The 20,575-nt window shown below is 42.8% G+C and overlaps 1 protein-coding gene across 1 annotated transcript in view; it reads right to left on the minus strand.

The window, feature by feature from the left end:
* Positions 1 to 10,748: 10,748 nt before the first annotated feature.
* The window catches only part of MED25 (mediator complex subunit 25), a 58,555-nt gene continuing 48,728 nt past the window's right edge, over positions 10,749 to 20,575 (minus strand). Inside the window, 3 exon segments of the mRNA XM_018562787.1 lie at positions 10,749 to 10,906; positions 13,881 to 14,088; positions 19,936 to 20,118. Coding sequence (XP_018418289.1) covers positions 10,800 to 10,906; positions 13,881 to 14,088; positions 19,936 to 20,118 — 498 coding nt within the window. The 3' untranslated portion in view covers positions 10,749 to 10,799.

Here is a 20,575-nt window from a genome sequence, read left to right on the forward strand (position 1 = left end):
CTAATCTTGCCACGTTGTCTTGGAAGTCTTTGAAAATGTTGACAAGTCTTGGTTTGGAGATTTGTATGGATGCCAGTCTAAAGATGCTTAGTTAGGCTAGGTTCACACCTGCACTACACCGCACGACCCGGGTGTCGTGCGGTCCTGTACAATGCAGGCAGCGATTGCAGTGCGGCCCCATTGATTTCAATGGGGTGACATCCGCACGGCAATTGCAGAAAAAGAAAAGGTACAAGTATCTTTTTTTTTTTTTTTGCAAAGACGAGATGCGCGGCTGTTTTAGCCGTGAACGTGTTTGGAAGTACGGGTGGAATCGTGGTGGGAAACCACGCAATCCACCTGGCGTGACTGGGGTGCACCCACAGAGCGATTAGTTCAGACCTTGGCGACTCCTGACTGCGCTGGCAATCCATGCGGAATCGTGCACGATTGCCGAGCGGTGAGAACCTAGCCTTAAAGGTATTACGCCTATACTTAGTGTTTGCATCAAAGTCAGGACTGAGCATACAAAGGACTGAAACCAGGACTATAGAGAATGTGCTAATTGTCAGATTAGGAATGAGAATGTAGGTGACCTGTACCATGAGATTCAAATAAAAAATAGTTTGTTACCTGAATTATGTACAAAAGGAAGAAGCAAAAGTCGGGAAACTAAACAATCTTTCATACCGAAAGTTCAGTCCAATATAGAAAAGTATTTCCATGATGATGCAGTTAGTAAAAAAAAAATCAATTGGCAAAGACGTCTAATTTTAGGATGAGAATGTCTTTGAATGGAATAAAAATCTGTTTAATCTGACAAATGAGCAGACATGTTGATACTTTGGGCATGGCTATCATGTCATTCAGCCAGCAACTGAAACCTCCAATAGGATGGAGGAGAGACGATACATCACAGTCACAGATTAAAGCAGCTAATAATATTTTTACACTGCAAAATGTTATTCCTTACAAACCCCAAGTAATGATGAACCATTTAGTTATGGGAGCAGCACAAGATCTACGGATTTAAATTAAAATGTCTAGATCAAGATTGAACCCCCCCCCCGTTCCAGTAGTTGCTCACATATTATTGTATTAGAGTGGAAGACCATCTAAAATGTTTACTGGGTGGTAAAAAGACAGAGAGAGGAATTTAACAAAACTGGAGCTTCTCTCTTCAGTTAAGATTTGAAAATGAAAGAGAGAAGCTGATTGGTTGCCATGCACAGCTGCTCCAGATTTTGTCTGCTCCAGTTTTGATAATTTCCACTCAAAATGTTTGAATTCTACTGAAGTGAAACTAGAAAAAAATGGTACATGCATGAATCTATAACCGGCCTTTATAGCAGGGCTGGCTGGCAGGTTGAGGCTGTGGAATTTCTGTGTTTTGTATTCTACTGAAGTGAGACGAGACAAAACCTGCGAGACCAAATTCATCTATGAAATGTACCGCCGTGATTAGTAAATGAGGCTGGATTCTTGATTTTAGGAAATTTAAATCTTTAGAAAGCCCCCAAATCAGTGTTAAGGTGGCCATTCACCTGACAATTATCTCAGGAAATCCCACGATCGTAGATAATCGGCAGGTGTATGGAAGGCGTGCAACCGTTTCTACTGTATGGTCGCACGTCTTTTGTCTTACGAGCACGCTGGAAAACCAGCCAAAAATCATACGATTTTTGGCGGGTTTGTGGCGTGCTCGTAAGGCAATGCTTCTCAGCATTGCAGTCATCCAAAGCCCGCCCCTAAGCGTGCTTGCGATGATCGCAAGTAGGATCTGCCTGTCCAAGATGGGCAGATCGTACGAGCTTTTAATTACCTTACAACCATCGCATGATGAAAGTCGTGCGATGGTTGTAAGGTGTATGGCCATCTTAAAGTGACATTAAACCCTCAGATTTTTTTAACATAAAACAATACTGTAATGTGTGCCTTACTGTAATCCATGGTTGTTTCCCTTCTCTTTGCTGCTCTTCCTTTTAAATCTGTATCTGTTCTCATGCTGGGCAGAACTTCTGTTTTGCAGCAGACTGCCTTGTCTCTGGAATGGATACACGGTGTCTGTGTATACGTTTCTATAGGCTTGTAACCTGAGCCAGCGCTACAGGAAGAGGCCCTGAGCGGAAAAGGGAAGTTCTTCCCCAGCATGAGAAGACATGAGGATTTAAAAGGAAGATCAGCAAAGAGATGGGAAACAACCATGGATTACAGTAAGGCACACACTACAGTATTGGTTTATGTTAAAAAAATCTGAGGGTTTAATGTCACTTTAAGTTTATCCTTCTGTGTACAGTAATGAAAGTATATGTACAACTACTACTGATGTGTCTTTAGAACACAAATAGCCTGATTGTCTTGATCCTTTTGTACATTTCTTTGGAGCAAGTTTATACACCAGAAACTATACGTAAGCTTTAAAAGGAGAACTATGGGGTCAGGGCTTTTCCCCATAGTTCTCCTAACGGGAGGACACAAACTAGTCTCCTCCCGTCACCCAAAGCTCAGTATAGCTGTAGCTCACGGTGTACTGAGAAGCTGCAGCCAGGACAGATCCCGACAGAGCCAGCTGTACCCGCCCCCTCCTGTTCCGCCAGTCAGCGCTGGAGGATCGGACGGGGAACTCCCTCTGGAGTGACAGTCACGACTCTCTGCAGGGAGATGATCAAGAAGTGAGCGATCAACGATATGTGTTCACTCACTTCCCACTCTATTGAGCCGACGTGTGACAGTTTCATTGTCACACGTCGGCTCGAACTATGAGGATGAGTGATTTTCACTCACCTCATAGTTCTCCTTTAACTGGCTTAATTGATGGTAATGTGCAAATATGGGGTCAGACTAAAGCTGGCCATACACCCCCAACCCATGAGCTGCAGAAAACAGATTACTCCATCAGCACATATATATGCGTTCATTGCTTCTTTCCGGCCAAAATTCACATAAATGTATGGTTAACTTTTGGGACATTTTTTTATTTAAGTGCATTTACATACAATGCCTAGCGAGAGGGCACCAAAAAAAAATGAATGGGTGTGAATTGAGATCTCTAACCCTTTGTTAGAACAGACACTCCTGCACAGCTACTGTAAAATGTATAGTGGATATCTGCCAGCACAGTACAGACAGGAATAATGATGACAAACACAATTGCTCAGCACCCTCCTAAACAGGGAGAACCAAGTGGGATTTTTCAGCCTCGGAGTTTGCAGCAAAAAGCAATAAAAAAAAAAAAAGAAAATCTTAAGTTATGCTAAGCTATAATGAGAACCTGTAACAACTATAACGTATGTGTTGTCACAATTTGGCTGCAAAAGTGAAAAATAGACTTTAACCACTTGCTGACCGGAGTGTTAAACCCCCTTCCTGGCCAGGCCAATCTTCAGTATTCAGAGCTGAGGTACCATATTTTTCGCTCCATAAGACGCACTTTTTCCCCCCTAAAAGGAGGGGTAAAATGTGCCTGCGTCTTATGGAGCGAATACCTATCGCCCGATGCGCGGGACATGCAGTTTCGGGCGCGTCGTTTTTTGTACATTCAGCCCTGCTTTATAAAAAGACATTGAATAGTGAAATGAACTGAATATTTAGATCATGCCATTGCTAACTAAGGTTTGTATCCCCATAGTGGGGAAAATAGATGAGCACATGTCCAGACTCCAGAACAGTGTATTATTGTATAGTGTGGCACAGCTATATCCAATTCTGCATTCCTGGCTTTATATTAAAGACAGGCCTCAAAAGTGGAATGTCAGCAATGGTGCCTCGCCGGCGGGACTAGGGATGGAACACTACCGCCGCGGCAATTGCTCGCTCGCTTCTGTTTTCTCTTCTCTTTCTAGCCTGCTGCAGCTACAGAGCCCGAGGAGAAGAGAGAACAGAAGGGAGCGAGCGATTGCCGCGGCGGTAGTGTTCCATCCAGAGCCGGAGCTAGCTCTCTGCGCTCACTCTTTTCACACACCGCTGACCTGGCGGAGTTAAGGGCAGGGTAGGGGGTTAGGTGGGGCAACTGGTGGCGAGTAACTTTTCAGGCCTGGCTAGTAGCTTAGGACTTGAAATTTTGAGCCCTGTTAAAGAGTTCTTATAATATAAAGCCAGGTATGCAGAATTGGATATAGCTGTGCCACACAATACATTGTTCTGGTTTGGACATGTGCTCATCTATTTTCCCCACTATGGGGATACAAGCCTTAGTTAGCAATGGCATGATAAATATTAATTTCATGTTCTTCATAATATTAAGAAACTGACCTAAAATCATGATCTTGTATTGCTTTAGAAAAAATGTGACCTGTCCCTTTAAGAAAAAGTATCGGTACTTGTACTCGGTCTTAAAAAAGTGGTATCGTAGCATCCCTACTTTCTATACATACAAGTGATCATGGCGCTATAGAGCAAAACTGGAGCAGACAGAATCTGGAACGGTTGCCCAAAGAACCAATCGGAATATCTCTTCAGGTTGTTTAGTTAAGCTTTAAAAAATGAAAGGTGGATGCTGATTGGTTGCCATGCACAGCTGCTCCAGATTTTGCCTGCTCCAATGTTGATAAATTACCTTCATGAAACTGAACTTTGAGGACAGAGATCCTCAATCACCCCTCAGCAAGTGTACAAATTGTCACTAGATTCAGTTGGGCCAGTTTGCAGCCATTATAAAAAAATTTGTCCAACAAGGTGTGCTGAGGAAGGCAAACTTGGTTGTAAATAACCATGTTTGGCCTTATAAAATACTGATCATTCACATTCTTTATCAGTTGATCTCAAGAATTTAAATACATCTCAAATAACAAACTTTTTGTTCCTGATAATTCTGACATTTCACATTTAAATGCCAAAATATTCACTGTATTGGAAATTGCTAATACTCATTTTTCCCCTTTATCAAAAAAAGATGTTTTTTTTTTTACCTTTCAGTGAACAGTTTGTGTCTATCGGACTGCCAACAGGCTTAGACATTCCTGAAAGTGAAGCCATTTTCAAGGCCAGACTGTATTTTCCAGAATGTGAATAAACATTTGCTGAGTACATTCCTTTTTTTTTTTTTATTTGATAATTTGCTTTGTGAACTGTTGTAGAGAGTTTATAAAAGGATAAGCTGATAAATCTAAATGGTTGTGTGATCTTTTGAAGAATAAATATGATGAATTTGCTCCACTGGATCTGGCCCACAAAAAAAAGCCTTTAAAATGTTGAAAAATTAATAACATCCAGACTGCTCCAGCATCAGGTACTATAAATGTCTCGCAAATTCCATTGAAGTGGTAAATATCTCTCAACAGTGATCAAACATAATATCCTGGACCACTGATCTTTCCATCTCATATTTATTATGGGATTCAAACTATATGTATTTACAAGGCATGTGTTATATTAAGTAGGATAAAGGAATAGTCATAATGAAAGGCTTTCCATATCCGCCATCTCACACCCTTACCTGAGTCGGAAAATGCGTCAACTGTATCCACATAAAGCGAGGAGCCTACAATAAGTAGCAATTGTATTGATGCATAATATTGTAATGCACATTGCAGTCCAAAAAAAAAAAAATCAAAGTATGATGTTTTCTTCATTAGGGCACCAAATATAGATGTACTCTAATCCTCCTCTTGTAAAATGTAGAATTCCTTTTGGTGAGGACATGGCATGCATACACTATGGTATCTGCCAAGTTCTGTCTTTTACAGTGAGAAAAATAATGATTTGATCCCCTGGAGATTTTGTAAGTTTGCCCACTTACAAAGAAATGAAAAGGTCTATAATTTTTACCATAGGTGTATTTTAACTGATGGAGAGAAAATATCAACCAAAATACCAGAAAAAATAGGATTTTTGTACTCACCGTAAAATCCTTTTCTCTCCGTTCATTGAAGGACACAGGGCAACAGATCGGAGATCCTGAAAGGTAGGGTAATCAGGCGTGAAGGGGAAAGACGCGTGTTGGACGGGAAGCCTGGTCAGCCGACCAGCACTTCAGCCAAAACAAACGACGAAGGGTGACCGCCGTCATTGACACTCGCGACACCAGAGGCGCGGCATACAGGGCCGAATTGCAGACAAACTTAAGGCCCTGCACTAGCTGCTCCGCCAAATCCACGTAGGCGGGGGAGACCTGTTCCTCCGCCAGCCCCTGATGAAGCATCTTCGCCCATTCCGTCAGGGTCTGCGAAACCAGGGCAGACGCCAGGGCAGGGCGCATCAGAGCCCCAGACACGGAAAACAATGTGCGGGAAACCGCCTCAGCCTTCCGATCAGTGGGGTCCTTAAAGGAAGGTGAATCCTCAACCAGGATAAGAGTGGCCTTGTTCAAGCGGGAGACCGGGGGGTCCACCACCGGCGGAGTAGCCCACTTGGACAGGAAACTCTCCTCAAATGGATAGCGATCCGAAAAGCGCTTCGGGACTGCAAAGGATTTGGACCGGCGTTTCCACTCCTTATAAATGAACTCGTCAAAAAAGGGAATGTAGGGAAACACCTTAGCGGAACGCTTGCCCATGATACAAATGTTATAAACTGAGTTGCAGTTCAACAACTCGTTATGTATATAACAGACAACTGTCCACATAATCTCTTTCTTCCAGTCAAACCTCACCACCATGGGCAAGCCCAAAGAGCTGTCAAAGGACGTTAGGGACAAAATTGTAGACCTGCACAAGGCCGGAATGAGATACAAGACCATCAGCAAGAAGCATGGTGAGAAGGAAACAACTGTTGGAGCGATTATTCGCAAATGGAAGGAATACAAAATAACCATCAATCGCCCTCAGTCTGGAGCTCCATACAAGATTTTGCCTCATGAGGTAAGGATGATCATGAGAAAAGTCAGGGATCAGCCCAGAACTAAACGGGAGTAGCTTGTGAATGATCTCAAGGCAGTTGGGTCCACAGTCACCAAACAAACCATTGGTAACACAATACTCCGCCATTGATTGAGATCCTGTAGCGCCCTCAAGGTCCCCCTCCTCAAGTAGGCACATGTACAGGCCCGTCTGAAGTTGCCAATGAACATCTAAATGATTCAGAGAAGGATTGGGAGAAAGTGCTGCGGTCAGATGAGACCAAAATTGAGCTGTTTGGCATTAACTCGCCGTTTGGAGGAAGAAAAATGCTGACTATGACCCTAAGAACACCATCCCCACAGTCCAGCACGGAGGTGGAAACATTATGCTTGGGGCTATTTCTCTGCTAAAGGTACAGCCCGACTTTGCCGCATTACGGGGCCATGTATCGTAAAATTTTGGATTAGAACCTCTTTCCCTCAGCCAGAACACTGAAGATGGGTCGTGGATGGGTCTTTCAGCATGACAATGACCCAAAACATACCATCAAGGCAGCAAAGCAGTGGCTCAAGAAGAAGCACATTTAGGTCAAGGAGTGGCCTAGCCAGTCTCCAGACCTTAATCCTAAAGACAATTTATGGAGGGAGCTGAAATTTTGAGTTGCCAAGCGACAGCCAAGAAACCTTAAGGATTTAGAGAAGATCTGTAAAGAAGAGTGGACCAAAATCCCTCCTGAGATGTGTGCAAACCTGGTATCCAACTACAAGAAACGTCTTACCTCTGTGCTTGCCAACAAGGGTTTCTCCACCAAGTACTAAGTCATGTTTTGCTTGGGGACGAAATACTATATTTTACTCACTGAACGGCAACTCAATTTATAACATTTGTATCATGTGTTTTTTTCTGGATATTTGGTTGATATTCTGTCTCTATCATTTAAAATACACCTATGATAAAAATCATAGACCTTTCATTTCTTTGTAAGTGGGCAAACTTACAAAATCTGCAGGGGATCAAATCATTATTTGCCACACTGTATATACATACACTATATTGTCAAAAGTATTGGGGTACCACTTCAAATCATTGGATTTAGGTGTTTAATCACCTCCATGGCCACAGGTGTAGTAAATCAAGCACCTAGGCATGCAGACTGCTTCTACAAACATTTGTGAAAGAATGGGTCGCTCTCAGGAGCTCAGTGAATTCAAGTGTGGTACCGTGATAGGTTGCCACCAGTCCATCCGTGAAATTTCCTTAAAACTAAATATTCCACTTTCAACTGTTAGTGTTATTATAACATAGTGGAAGCAACTGGGAACAACAGCAACTCAGCCACGTAAAATGACAGAGCGGGATCAGCGCATGCTGAAGCGCAAAGTGCGCATAAGTCGTCAACTGTCTGCAGAGTCAATAGTTACAGACCTCCAAACTTCGTGTGGCCTTCAGATTGGCACAACAACAGTGTGTAGAGAGCTTCATGGAATGGGTTTCCATGGCCGAGTAGCTGCATCCAAGCCTTACATCACCAAGTGCAATGCAAAGCATCGGATGCCGTGGTGTAAAGCACGCCGCCACTGGACTCTAGAGAAGTGCAGACGTGTTTTCTGGAGTGACGAATCACACTTCTCTGTCTGGCAATCTGATGGACGTATATGAGTTTGGTGGTTGCCAGGAGAACGGTACTTGCCTTTCACTTGTGCCAAGTGTAAAGTTTGGTGGAGGGGGATTATGGTGTGGGGTTGTTTTTCAGGGGTTGGGCTTGGCCCCTTAGTTCCAGTGAAGGGAACTCTCATACCAAGGCATTTTGGACAACTTCATGCTCCCAAATTTGTGGGAACAGTTTGAGGATGGCCCCTTCCTGTTCCAACATCGGGACAGAGTCCTGACCCGATAGAACACCTTTGGGATGAATTAGAGCGGAGACTGCGAGCCAGGCCTTCTCGTCCAGCATCAGTACCTGACCTCACCAATGCACTTCTGGAAGAATGGTCAAACACTGGGTGGTTAATACTAACCTGGGTCCAGTCGCACATGATCGATGCGACCTTGGTAGTTGGGCCAGTGTTAGCCCTTGTTTAGCATCCAGAAAATTGCCTGTCTGACCTGCCTGTTGCTGCTGCCAGAACCCCATTGCAGGGTGCTGCATACACACATAGGAGGGCTACCTTCCCCGTCATCTGCTGGAGACACAAATAGGAGAAAAGCATGACCATAGTGAAGCCTGGCTGCTGTCTCACCTTAACTGATAACACCGTCATAAGTCTAGTCCCTTGCTTGGAGAGCCAGCACTGCATTCATCATCTCAAGTTCAGTGCTGCAGACTACTAGGAGCTGTTGCTGGCCGAGGTCGTCTGGAGCAGAGATCAGTGTGCTTTAGTGCGCCGGAGTTATATCAAACACAGCATCCCTGGCATCCCTTTAGACGTGTTAGTTCTCTGCACATCCCTGGCAGCCTCTGGGAGGAGCAGGCTTCCGATCAGAGCACAGCTTGTGGTGTTGCGATCGGGTTGATTAGTGTGTGCCTAGGCACACATCTATGTTTCCAGTGCAAGAGGATGCAAAGCAGCGCCAGAGCATCACCGAGCCACAACCATGCTTAACTGTAGGCAGTATTCTTTTCAGTGTACGCTTCATTCTTCTTCCTCCAGACATACCGCTGATCCATAGGGTCAAAAAGTTCCAGTTTTCTTTCATCGCTCCAGAGAACCAGAATGTGGCTTATTTATATGACTTTATTGGAGCCGACTTTTGTGCTTTTGGGTCAGTAGTGGTGCACATCTCGGATTTCTGGCATGAAAACCTGCATTTACTGCGCGCCTTACTGTGCAAACTGAAACCTCAGTGCCTGTTACCACCAAGTCTTGCTGCAGGTCTTCTGCAATCACTTGAGGGTTTTTCTCAAACCGCCTTCTCAGAAATCTCAGATTTGTGCTCTTGTGAGGGATTCTACAGTATAATTTTGAGACTGCAGAAGTTATTAAAAATTGCATTTTTACAGTAGAATTTGGGGAAACTACTTGAAACATTCGTTGTGTTGACCTATTTCAATTTCTTTTGTTTGATTTGTCCATCGCAAACAACTGAAATTGTAACTTTTGCCAATACACCTGATTTGCAATAGGGGTTGAATCATTTTGATCACAACTGTATTACACATTTCAAAACAAATGAATGTTATTATCACTCTTCTTAAAGCATCAGAAGCATGGACAGATGCAGAAAAATTCAACACCCAGCAAGTAACTTCTAAAATAAAGTTTAATTATTAACCATGTAGACACATTACTGTGTATATTAGATATCACAAAACACCAGAAAAAGGGGTACTTTCTGTAACACGCTTTTATCCACTGAACCATGAAATCTAACCAAATAAGCCAGAACCTGGAGGGATGTAAAGAAGCAGCACCATATTCTGGCTTTCACATGATTGTTATCAGCTTGTCATGGTTAGAATTGAAAACTGAATGCAAACTGGTGAGGTGCTGAAGGGAGTGCATGAGGAATTCAAAAGACTATCCTTCCAAGTCCTTCTTAGAGATTCCTGGACATTGATATGTAGATATGAAAAGAGCAACTACATAGCCCACTTTTGCACATAGATGGCAGTCTAGTTGGGCCTATTGGTAAGTTGTAAGGTGCCTCCATCAGAACGGATACGCTCATCCAGAAAAGGGGACTTTTTTCAAAGATTACAGCCATCCACTTCTATGAGAAACTTTAAAATCCAGCAATGCTCTGGCAGATTACCTGTAAATGGCAGGACTCCTTGGATCCATATTCAAGTTTGTAAACATTTACGGCAGCACCTCCCTTAACAAATGGTCCATCTGAACAATGGCGTTTTTATGAAGGGCTCTCAGACTATACACAGCCCATAGGATATTCTGTAAAAAAATGATGAGCAGAGGACTATAAATCACTTAGGAGTGTCCCTTGTCCGGTAAGTGTAAATGGTTTCATTCTTTCCTGGATAATCTCTTTAAGTTTAAGGGGAAAAGAGAATCGCAGTTCATAAAGAAGGAAAATCCTGCTTTATCTTCAGATTAGGTCCATTAGGATATCATCCTCCATGACACTTTGAGCCTGAACCTGCTGAAGTCCTGGCTGGGTAACTGGTCCACGGGGCCCTGTGTTCATCATCACTCCTAAAACAATAAGAATTCAATGAACAGAAAATGTATTTGAAGGAAAATCTTTAGCTCTTGACTAATATTTTGTAGTTAGCTCGCAGTTTATTTCACTTAAGCAAAATAGACTAAAGGCAAAACGAAATAAGGATACACCCAGCCGATACAATATCAACATTTTTTACAGTTAAATGTTTTCCATTTAAAGTGTGTGTAGAGGCAAAACTTTTTTTGAATGTTTTGGATAGAGTGGGGAAGGAGTAGATCCCCTTTCAATACTGTAATTAAAAAACTCTGGAAGTATTCCTAAATGCACAGAATATTACCGGATATTGAGTTCTTAGATCATTGATCCAGGGAATATCTGATTTCCTTATGGCACATGTGTCAAACTCAAGGCCCAGGGGCCGAATCCGGCCCACTAAGCCATTTCCTAGACTTCTACTTTCAGATCTAGGTATTAAGTTATTACTAAAACCAGTGATAATGGAATGCAGAGGCAATTATGATAAATATTAGATACATTTATATAGTCTTACAGGTCCTTTGAGGGCAACCATAATGTTGATGCGGCTCTTGATTAAATTGAGTTTGACACCCCTGGGATCAGGAAGGAATATTTTTTCCTTTGAAACAAATTGAACTATGCCCAATAGGGGGTTTTCTTTTTTTGCTTTCCTCTGGATCAAAAGTGGGTAACTGTGGGCATAGCGCTCTGTTTAAGCTTTTCTTTTTTTTCTCATCTCTATACGTTGAACTTGATGGGCTTTTTTCAACCTATGTAAGTTGTTATCGCGGTCGTTGTCCTGCTTAGGGAGAGTTCCCCCTTTATTTGTCCTGGCAATCAGCGCTGAACATAGTGAGGGGAAATCCAAAATTTGACACAGTGGTCACCAGAGGTCAAGGTAAATTATTCAATGGGGACAAATGTTCTAGCAAGAACTGCAAAAAGATGGGAATTTCTCTCACAGGATATTTCCTCTCATTTTCTGTTGCGTTTTCAAGACAATAAGTTAAAGGAAATCTTCTCAATGGGACACAGTAAAAAAACAAACTGATAAGGGTTTAACCCTCTCCAGCTCTATCCAAAATGAAAACAAAAAGTGTTATCTTTTTGTAAGTGTATCAAAAAGATATATTCTTGCAAAAATATTTCACTCCATGGCCAGTGTCGGTGAGTTCACTCATTATGTAAGGCTAGGGTGGCAGGAGGAAGACAACTTCAAGGCAGGGAGATATGCTGATATTGAGCTAAGACAGACCTCCTCACTGGAGTTACTGAATTATATACGGCACGTAATTAGTATTAACAGGGTAGTGGACATGAATAGTCACTAACCAGAAACACAGGCACATGTGCAATCTTGGCTATGTTTCTGGCAATGCAACCCCCTGCCTCCCAAACTACTTCCTCTTGTTTGTCCTCCAGCTGCAGATTCAGCAGACTTGTCCACCTCCACATCATTTAAAGGGCCAGCTTGTTATTGAGGAACTTCAGCTCTTGCTCCTGTAGTTAAGAGCAGGCTGGTATCCTGGGGCCAGAACTCTGACTGAGGGAGCAGGGGGAGAGAGGACACTTCTGTCAGGACTGAAAGCAGCCATGTCTTCTCTACCATGTAAGAAAAATTGGCTTAATGTCCTCCCATATTAGCTTCACCAGGAATTCCACAGCCTCCAGTACTCAGTACTACTCTACCCTACATCCTCAAATCATCTCTGAATTGGTGACACTGTCCTTCCTTCGGGAAGGTGGCTACTTTTGTTCCCCATGGTCCCTGTGTGTGTTGTAAAGTAGCCACCGTTCCAAGCTCGCTCCCGTGATGGACTATAATTTCAATACAAATTAGTAAACTAAACGTGAGATTGTAGTCCATCAAAGGAGCGAGTTTGGAGCGGTGGCTACTTTACAACACCCACAGGGTCCATGGGGAGCAAAAGTAGCCACCCTCCAGAAGGAAGGACAGTGTCAGCATTGATTCAGAGATGATTTGAGGATCTACAGCCGAGTGATACACAAATAAGGAACATTTTTGTTAATAGTTAGGGTACTTCAATGCATTTTTAAGATTTAATTCCTGAGTTTAGTGTCACTTTACGTACCCCTAACATATGCATGTATATATAAATACACACATTCACTGCTCCTTAATCTTCTTTTGTCACTGCTGGCCTCATCTCCCTCTTTATAATCAATCTCTTCTGCACATCGGAAAGTGCCCTGAGCTGAGCAGATACATACAAAATGTATACCATTCTAATTTGTTCTCCTGCACTTTCACTCCTTACCCCCCTATTTCTTACACACCCCATCTGCACAAGGTGTATGCTGTCCTCTCCTGCACACACTACCCGTTCTAATATGCTCCAAACTCTGCTCCTGCATATCCTGCCCACTGTCATACCCTTATACTCTCTTCTCATGCACATATTGCCCACCATCACTTCTCCTGTGCACATACTGCCTGCTGTGATAGCCTGAATACTCCTCCCTTGCTCATCATGCCTGCTGTTGTACCATCTGTATACCTAGCCTTTAAACTGTTCTCCTGCACGCAGAGACCATGGTCAAACCCACTGTCATGCACATAACATAGTTTGCACAATCTGCCCATAAAATACCCCCCACGATCTACATACTAATTTGTGGAATATTTTACCAATTTAGAAAAAAAAAATGACTGAAATACTGATATTAGAAAAAAAGACTTGGTGTCAATTATAGAAACCAATATCCAGGATTATAGAATCTAAAGACTAAAAGAAATGTTGTGTCCTAGGGAATTCAGCCAGCCAACCTTGTGGTCCTTAAAGGAAGATTGTACCTCTTGTAAGGCAAAATTGGCAACAGTTGTGCAAGTTCATTCTCTGGACCAAAGCGGAGTTAAATGTGAGGGGTTAAACTTGATAGACAGCTGTGTTTTTCCATCCTTATGTAACTGGAATTGCAAGCTAAGCACTGACATATACAATATTACCATATTAATAATCTTACCTGGCATAGGTGCCCGTTGTGCCATCTGATTGCCCCACTGCTGTGTTGGGGCCTGGTGCATAAGTGACTGTCCTGGCATCTGCAACTGTGATTGTCCAGGGGCCTGGTGCTGCATTTGTTGCCCAAGTGCCTGGTGGGGGAGCATGCCCTGTGCTGCCTGCTGCAGGTGGTGCAAAGGTTGCTGAGTCTGAGGAACACTGGGCTGTGGCTGCAACGCAGGGAAGAAGTCATTACATTCAAATGATTTCAACCAAATTGTGTGATTTTAAATTAACTTTATTTTAATTTGCTTAAGTTGAAAAACTTTCAAAATGACGTTTGCATTTTTAAAACATAACGTAACAAAAAAGCGTCATAGCACTATGGGTTAATGTAGAGACAGTACAAAAGGCAGTAGTCCTCTTCATTCAGGCCTGCCCTGCCTCACTGAAACTGCAGATTGAGCCATATGAAAAGAGAGTTCTGTGATGACTTGTTTAATTCAGTTTACTCATTAAACTGGCTGATCTTCATAACAAAAAGGATTTTCACAATACCATGGTTATTAGAAATTCATTAGCATTACATAAACAAAAATATTTTCACGATTAGAGAATTATAGGGTGAGGGAAATACACTCATCCCCATAATTAGATTCCACGTGTGACACTGAAGCTGTCACGTCAGCTCTATTGATCGAGAACTGAGCGATCACATACCGCTCATCACTCAGTTCCTGATCTTCTCCCTGCAGAGAGCTGTGACTGTCAGTCACCACTCCCCGCAGGGATCCCCCCCTTACCTCTCTGTTCCTCCACCACTGACTGGAGGGACAGACGGGAGAAAGGATGGGCACAGCTGGCTCTGGCTCTAGAGAGGCAGAGCCAGCTGTCAATCAGGTGGCGGCGTGCAACAATATTGTCGAGAACTTTACCGACCGCAGCGCGGCTCAGCACGGTCAGCATACAGAGGCCAACAGCCCACTATATGCTTGGTTTTGGGTCACAGGAGGACATAGCAAATGTCCTCCTGTGACCCTAAAGAAAACGATGGCCACAAAGTTGAGCCATGGTTTTCTTTCAATTCATTGGGAACACAGCAGACCACTGGGTTTAAGCCCTGCCCCTTAAAGGTAGAACAATAATCAAAAAGGTATGATTGTTACTCTGTAACCTATACCCCAATACACTGAAAATAAAGGACCAGGAGTAACTAGCAGTACCCTGAACAGGCAGAAGAAATATAGAATATTAGATTTCCAGCAAACCATAGGCAATGGTAATTGCAAGGGAACCAACACAGAACTGCAGGATCTGTGTCTCCCTACTAAACTAATCTAGAAAAGGATGTTATAAGTACAAAGAAAATCCCTTTTTCAATGAACGTGCACTGGAAGACACAGCAGACCTGTAGACATTCAAAAGCAGTCCTAAAAGGAGCGGTGGGGGGATATAATCTTTTCTAATTGTTGTAAAATCCTTTCTTCTGTTTATTGAAGGATACAGCACAGAGCCATCCTCATCCAGTGGGTTATGCTGGACACTAAGTTGGAGCCTCCAATGGACTATAACTCCATCCCCGCTATGCAGCTTCAATAATATCAAAGTTCTTTGGAGGAGGTGAACGTTGATGAAAAAGATTTGATGGTGTGAAGAAAAAAAAATCCTTTTTCTGTCAGCAAGCGCCTAGGGGAACAAGGAGATTTTCTTTTTTTAAAGCTGGGGCAGTAGGCAGAAAAAAACAAATGCCTTCATTGCTCTCATCAATAGAGGCAGAAAAGGAAATTGATCTTCTCAATATACTAGAATATCTTCTAAAAGCTGTTCCCACATATTTTGGACTTACAGAATTGATAGGATCAGCCATAATCTGCCACTGCTATGCTGGGGACACCGAAGGTACATAGGTTCCCTAATCCACATAAGATGGCATTGGGAAATTAACCAACATCTTCCCATTTATTTCATTAATCACCCCCATCTCCACCAGCCCAAACCCAGCACTAGCATCAAAAGAAATCCCCATGAGCTTATGTTCACTACTAATAATCTTACATAGAAAAAAATCTGAAAAAATTGAATTGTTGGCTTACAGATAGTAGATGCACGGCCCTATCTTGGTTTGTTACCGCTCTGATGTATATCCTTACAGGTAAGAACACCAAAAAAACATTGGGGGGAATTTATCAAAATCTGGAGCAGTTGCCCATGTTAACCAATTAGCTTCTCTCTTCAGTTTGTTCAGTTAAGATTTGAAAATGAAAGGTGGATGCTGATTGGTTGCAGTGCACAGCTGCTCCAGATTTGATAAATTCCCCTTACAGAGTTTTCACAAACTGGAGGTACAGAATTTTGAGAAACCGTACTATTTTAAAATATTAACAACAAAAGGATACAATACATGTTGTTACCTGGGCAGCTAAGGTGGATCAAAACACAATATTGTCGGGATCCTTCCTGGTTGTGGTGCGGCTTTGTGTTGTGGGCATTAGAGTGTCATCTGCTGACTTTGGGTCATAGGAGTATATAAGTAAATGTAATCCTTTGACCCAAAAGAGAAATAAAGCCCAAAAACAGAGTCGCTTTACTTCTCTTTTAACCCTTTCGCTGCCAAGCCCTCCGGAACATTTTTCAAATCAGCTGGCCAAGCCATTTTTGAATTTTCTGCAATTTTTTCCTATTGATTTGATTTTCAACTGCTGCGTTGCTAGCGTTTGTAAAAGACCCCCCAAACCATATATTTTCTGAAAGCGCAGGCCCGGTAGAATAAAAAGATGGTGATACTAAATTTGTAGGCCCTGCGATAATTGCGCAAATGTTTCTCAAATTAATATTAAACCGATAAAAATACACAATTCAATTGTTAAAACACACCAAAATCAGTATCCGTGCACAAAAAAAAATATTTTCTGACTAAATCTAAAAGATAAAACTGTATTGAGTTAATAAATAACAAATATTAGCAAATTTGTAATTGCGCCTTTTTGCGAAAAGGTAAAAAAATGAAGGTATGCAAAACTGTAAATAATCGACTTATGTAAAAAATTGTTTTGGTGTTTGTGTTGTGATAAAATGATACAGGTGTATATTTAATTGCAACACAAGGTATCACAACGCATGGCAATGAGTCACAAAGCTTTGCCATGCGCTGCCACAGTTAATTTAATGTTTTTTTTAAAGAAAATAAAATAAAAAAGATCATGCACTGCGATGCGTTCTAACAACGCACTGCAGCGCATGTGCATGGTGTGCACCACAATCTGTGTGTGTTATGTGGGGGAAGGGAAGGGTTGTGCTTTTTTTTATTATTTTTTTTTGTACACATTTTTTATTTTATTTATTTTTTGTGCTATGTCACCAGTAGAGTTTAAGCAGTATTAAGGACAAGGCATTCACGCTAAACCCCCAGGAGGGAGAGAAGTAAAGTAAAGGGAATAGAGAGGCAGAAAACAAACAAAAAAAGGGGCCAGAAAGAGTAGAGGGGAGGCAGATCAGTTGCCCACTCCCTGTCATATAATCGATTTCACCTGGTCGGCAAGCAGGTCAAGGAGTAAGGGGCTCAACGAAGCCTGCTAAGGCTCCAAAGACGGTCCAGATGGACCAAGTGCGCACATACTTATCCCCAGTGTCACGCTCCTCAGCCAAGAGGCCTTCCAGGTCTGCTATACGATCCATCTCCACAGCCCATTCCGCGAGGGTGGGGGCCACAGATGTACGCCAGCGACGTGGGATAACTGCTCCTGCAGCCGCGAGGAAGTGCCGCGAGAGACCACCTCTCGCCGACCGACGTTACCCAGGTATTATCGATATTAACAGAATTTTGGGGTCATTCATAATCACTGTACCTGTCACTCTGAGGTATACCCGCAGCACCCCCTTCCAGAAGCCCTGTATCAGAGGGCAGCTCCACCAGATATGTGTCATGTTACCTAAGGAGTTGTAACAGCGCCAGCAGGTGTCAGACACCTCAGGGTAATATCGGTGGAGAACCTCCGGGCATCTTTACCATCTGATATACGAGTACTTTCAGGTTCTTTTCATGGGCCTTACTGGCGACGGAGAGGAAGTGGGTGAGGGCAAACGATTTCTCCCAGTCCGCTTCTGTAATGGGAACCCCAGCTCGCGTGTCTACGCAGAAGTATAGTTTGGTAGGGTTGAAAAGATCAAGGAGGAGAGTATGGCATAGATAGGAAAGACAGAGTGTGTCGGAGGTGAGGAAGCCAGTAGGAGGGAGTCAAAGGCCGTGGGACCTACTCACATGGCTTTTTATGCTCATGTTTTCAGCCTGGTGGTGCAAGTACAAGGGAAATATGGTGCAGTTTTGGGGTGTGGCAAAGGAAGAGAAAAGACTGCAGCAGTCCTGCGCAGCCCTCAGAGGGCTGATGGCAGAGGCTTTCTCCTAGGTTGGCTACCTAGAGGAACCGTGTCCCCCACAAATCCATCTCAGTTTTGGACAACATATCGGCAGTATTAGCAAGCAGCAGCAGCACCACTGGATGCGACAGAAGTGAATTCTGGGGTTGCAAGGTCTGAAAACCAGTCAAAACTTGTTTCATATATTCTGGCTTGTCTGGCTTTCAGTGTGCTTTCTGAGTGGGTTTTTAGTGCGGCATGTAGTGTTGTCACTGAGAAGCAGACCCTGCCGTTCACAGACAGAGTTGCTAGTATTTAAAGAATAAGTGGACTTCAAACAAAGTACATTTATTTTTTTGGCCCCCTTCTGCTGACCTAACCTAACCCACCCTCCTGTGCACATATGCATACTTACCCTAAACCCAATGGCCACAGTTACACTGTTTCTTTACATCCAGTGGTGAAAGTGTTCACTGTCCTGACCACTCCTGTGATTAGTGCCCCAAAGATTTCTATTGGGCTGTGTCCCAAGGCTGGAGAAGATCGGAGACAGCTCCATAAAAGTTTATAGGGCTGTAATGCGCAGGTGCAGCCAGGGCAATGAAAACTTGCAGCACTGAATGTAAACAAACAGCGAAACCATGTTTGTCAGATTGAGGTAACTATGCATCTGTGCAGGATGAAGCAGGGGTTAAGTTAGGTCAGGGGGCGGGGTCAAAAGGATAAATGCACCTTGTTTTAAAGTGCACTTATCCTTTAAACCATGGGAGTAATCACCATCTATGTAGGTGCTGTGGCTCAAGCCATTGCTATCTACCTGGTGGAAATTACGTTAAAAAAATTGCCTGTTCCAGTCTGTCCACCTGGAAGCAATGTTTGGTCTCTCTGCTTCCAATGGTCTATATATTATTTCTAATGGAAACTGTGGGCCCATGTTCCTGGGGTTGTGCTGCTGGTTAGGCCAATTGTTCCTGTGAACAATTGCCACACAACTTCTATTTCACATTTTCAGGTGATTATGGCATTTCCTATCTGGAAAAGCTAAATTTAAACCTGGTTGGGGAAGGTAGCGGTGTTAGTGATTAACGCAGAGAATAGGCTTCATACCCCCTTTCCATCCCTGAGTAAAAGATGAAGAGAACAAAAGCAAGGAGGGTATAGATACTACAAAGGTATCATATGAAAGGCATTCCCTTTAACAAGCACCTGCAATTTTATATTTAACAACATGGGTAATGTATGAACTCTATCTGCTCCCTTCTCTGGGAGAGGAATGTCAGCTTTTCGCTCGCTGTATCCAAACAGGCCTTTAGCTGCCAAAACCTCTAATTTTTACAACAGCATTTTATAGTGTGAGCTCTGTGGTCCTGATAAAATGAGTGGCTACTCACAACTCTTCTTCTCCATTTTTTCTAGGCATGCATTTTTTCTTTCTGTGCCCTTTAGTTTATTTAAGCCTACAGCAAACTGGGATGTGCCTTTTACATTACAGGAGTTAATCTTGTTCTGTGGAAGCAGACCTGCTCAGCAATGACATGGTTACAAGCAGAAACGGCTAAGTTTTGTTGTACAGAATAAACTGTGTGACTTTTGTTTCCAACAAAAAGTGTTACTTTACCAAAAGTTGCTTCGGGTTATGTTACATGTCCAGTCTACATTAAGACAGAACAAAAAGTGTTCAACTTTAGGTAGATTCCTTATGCAACACAATCATTCATACATACCGGCTGCTGGCTGAGCAGGAGGTTGCGAAGCTGAGGGTTGGCTCCAGGATTCTGAGGTCTTAACATGGCTGCCGCCTGTGGATTCTGAGACTGACCTGGAGTTTGGACTGTGGCTTGAGAGGCCTGCTGAGGCTGCTGGGTGGTGGCCTGAGGAGGTTGTTGCTGTGGCAGCCGAATATGTAACTGTGATTAGAAACCATAATATTATTGTCATTGAAGAGAGTAACACTTAAACTGTACTGTTTCCTATTGGACATGATGTAAATGATAAGCAGAGGGAAAGCTGGCAAAAAAATAGGATTCTTGTACTTACTGTAAAATCCTTTTACTGGAGTTTATTAAGGGACACAGCACCAAAATGTTTTCTGGAAAACTGAGTCAATGCTTAGGTTTTGTGGAAAGCAGTAATTGAAGTAGATCATAAACACAGAGGAGTGGGTCCAAAGCGCCATTGATGAATTTAAAAGGATTTTAAAGTGAGTACAAAAATCCTGTTTTCCTTATCATGCATCAAGAAAAACAGGATAAGGAGAAGTCAGGAACACAAGGACCTCCCAAAGAAGTCCAACTGAGGGTAGGGCAAACAGCAAAACCAATGCTAACAGCCGACGAAAACAATGGTGGGAAAAAACCTGAGTTA

Source organism: Nanorana parkeri, unplaced genomic scaffold (genome assembly GCF_000935625.1).
Source record: "Nanorana parkeri isolate BGI_ZX_2015 unplaced genomic scaffold, ASM93562v1 scaffold600, whole genome shotgun sequence".
NCBI classification, from domain to species: Eukaryota; Metazoa; Chordata; class Amphibia; order Anura; family Dicroglossidae; genus Nanorana; species Nanorana parkeri.